Here is a 1,145-nt window from a genome sequence, read left to right on the forward strand (position 1 = left end):
ATTGCCGCCAAGAATCCCGATCTGTTTGACTCGTCTATGACACAGATGCCCCAAGCGAAGGAGAAGGAGATGCCGATGGCTATGGTAGCCCTCGTGGGTGCAGCGGTATGTAGCGCGACTGCATTGACGCTATGCTTGTTGATGTCCCCTCACCATAGATTCATGCCGCTCTCAGCGAGTGGAAAACCGGTGTGCACAAACCGAAACCATTCTCAGCTGATGCCGTTGCAGATGCATATAACGAGCACATCATCCTCCTTACCGGCATCAAGAACAAGAACCTGCGCGCATATCATGCCATGATGCACCGCCTCTATCGGGAGGCTAGGTACGGTCATAGATGATGTATCATATCGTGTTTGCTAATAAAAAATCATCACTTTCTAGTGGTATCACTCCGGTCCCTGTCCAGGCTATCGCAACTGGAGGCGACGCACTCGAGCATATCGACTTCGAGGGCATGGATATCGACTAGATGTAGCGTCCCTCCGCAGCATTATACCCCCTCTATACCCCTCTCGGTCTCTCCCACCCGTATCCCCGTTCCTGTTTTCCTTCATTCGTTTAAAGCGTCCACTCGTTGACTCTGCCTGTCCTTACTCGGCTTATGCTAGTTTCATGGTTTCCGGCGCGGCATTTGAGCACTGCCTGTCGCGCTCGTGCCTCCTTCTCTCATCCCATCTCATCCCCCTACTGGCACATATACCCACATGTAGTACCTAGCGTCATCTCTGGCGCATCAGTTACATGTCATACCGGTGTCAGTTGCATTGCGTCGTATAGCAGTCGAGAATAATGAGTATAATGTTGTTCTCGCAAACCTCTAATGCGTGATAATTTGTGTGATTAGACCCGCGTTACCGTGGGATTAGTGACCATTAGAGCATGCTACTAATCCAGAAATATGTGTGTACTAACAGCACTATCGCCCACTAATTAGCTGGGGACTAAGCGAATTAGTATAATGCCCTAATGGCCCTAATTATGGGTAATTAGGGCCCATTCGCGTTTCGGGTTTTTCCTGATGCAGGACGAACCGTTAGTGATTCTCTGGAGAATACAATAGTGCAGCCATTCGACCTAACCTGTGCTATGTCAGTACATGACGCCAACAGCAAATCAATGTGAATACCAAGCGAGTCAGT

General features: G+C 49.4%; 1 protein-coding gene across 1 annotated transcript; it reads left to right on the forward strand.

Annotated features, from left to right (window-relative positions):
• Positions 1-45: 45 nt before the first annotated feature.
• On the forward strand, positions 46-475 carry DICSQDRAFT_176032 (uncharacterized protein; the record flags this gene model as incomplete). Its single annotated transcript, XM_007371838.1, has 3 exons — positions 46-105; positions 159-328; positions 388-475. The coding sequence occupies 3 exons, from the start codon at positions 46-48 to the stop codon at positions 473-475; spliced, it is 318 nt and encodes a 105-aa protein (XP_007371900.1).
• Positions 476-1,145: the final 670 nt, after the last annotated feature.

Source organism: Dichomitus squalens (genome assembly GCF_000275845.1).
Source record: "Dichomitus squalens LYAD-421 SS1 unplaced genomic scaffold DICSQscaffold_357, whole genome shotgun sequence".
In the NCBI taxonomy this organism is placed as follows: Eukaryota; Fungi; Basidiomycota; class Agaricomycetes; order Polyporales; family Polyporaceae; genus Dichomitus; species Dichomitus squalens.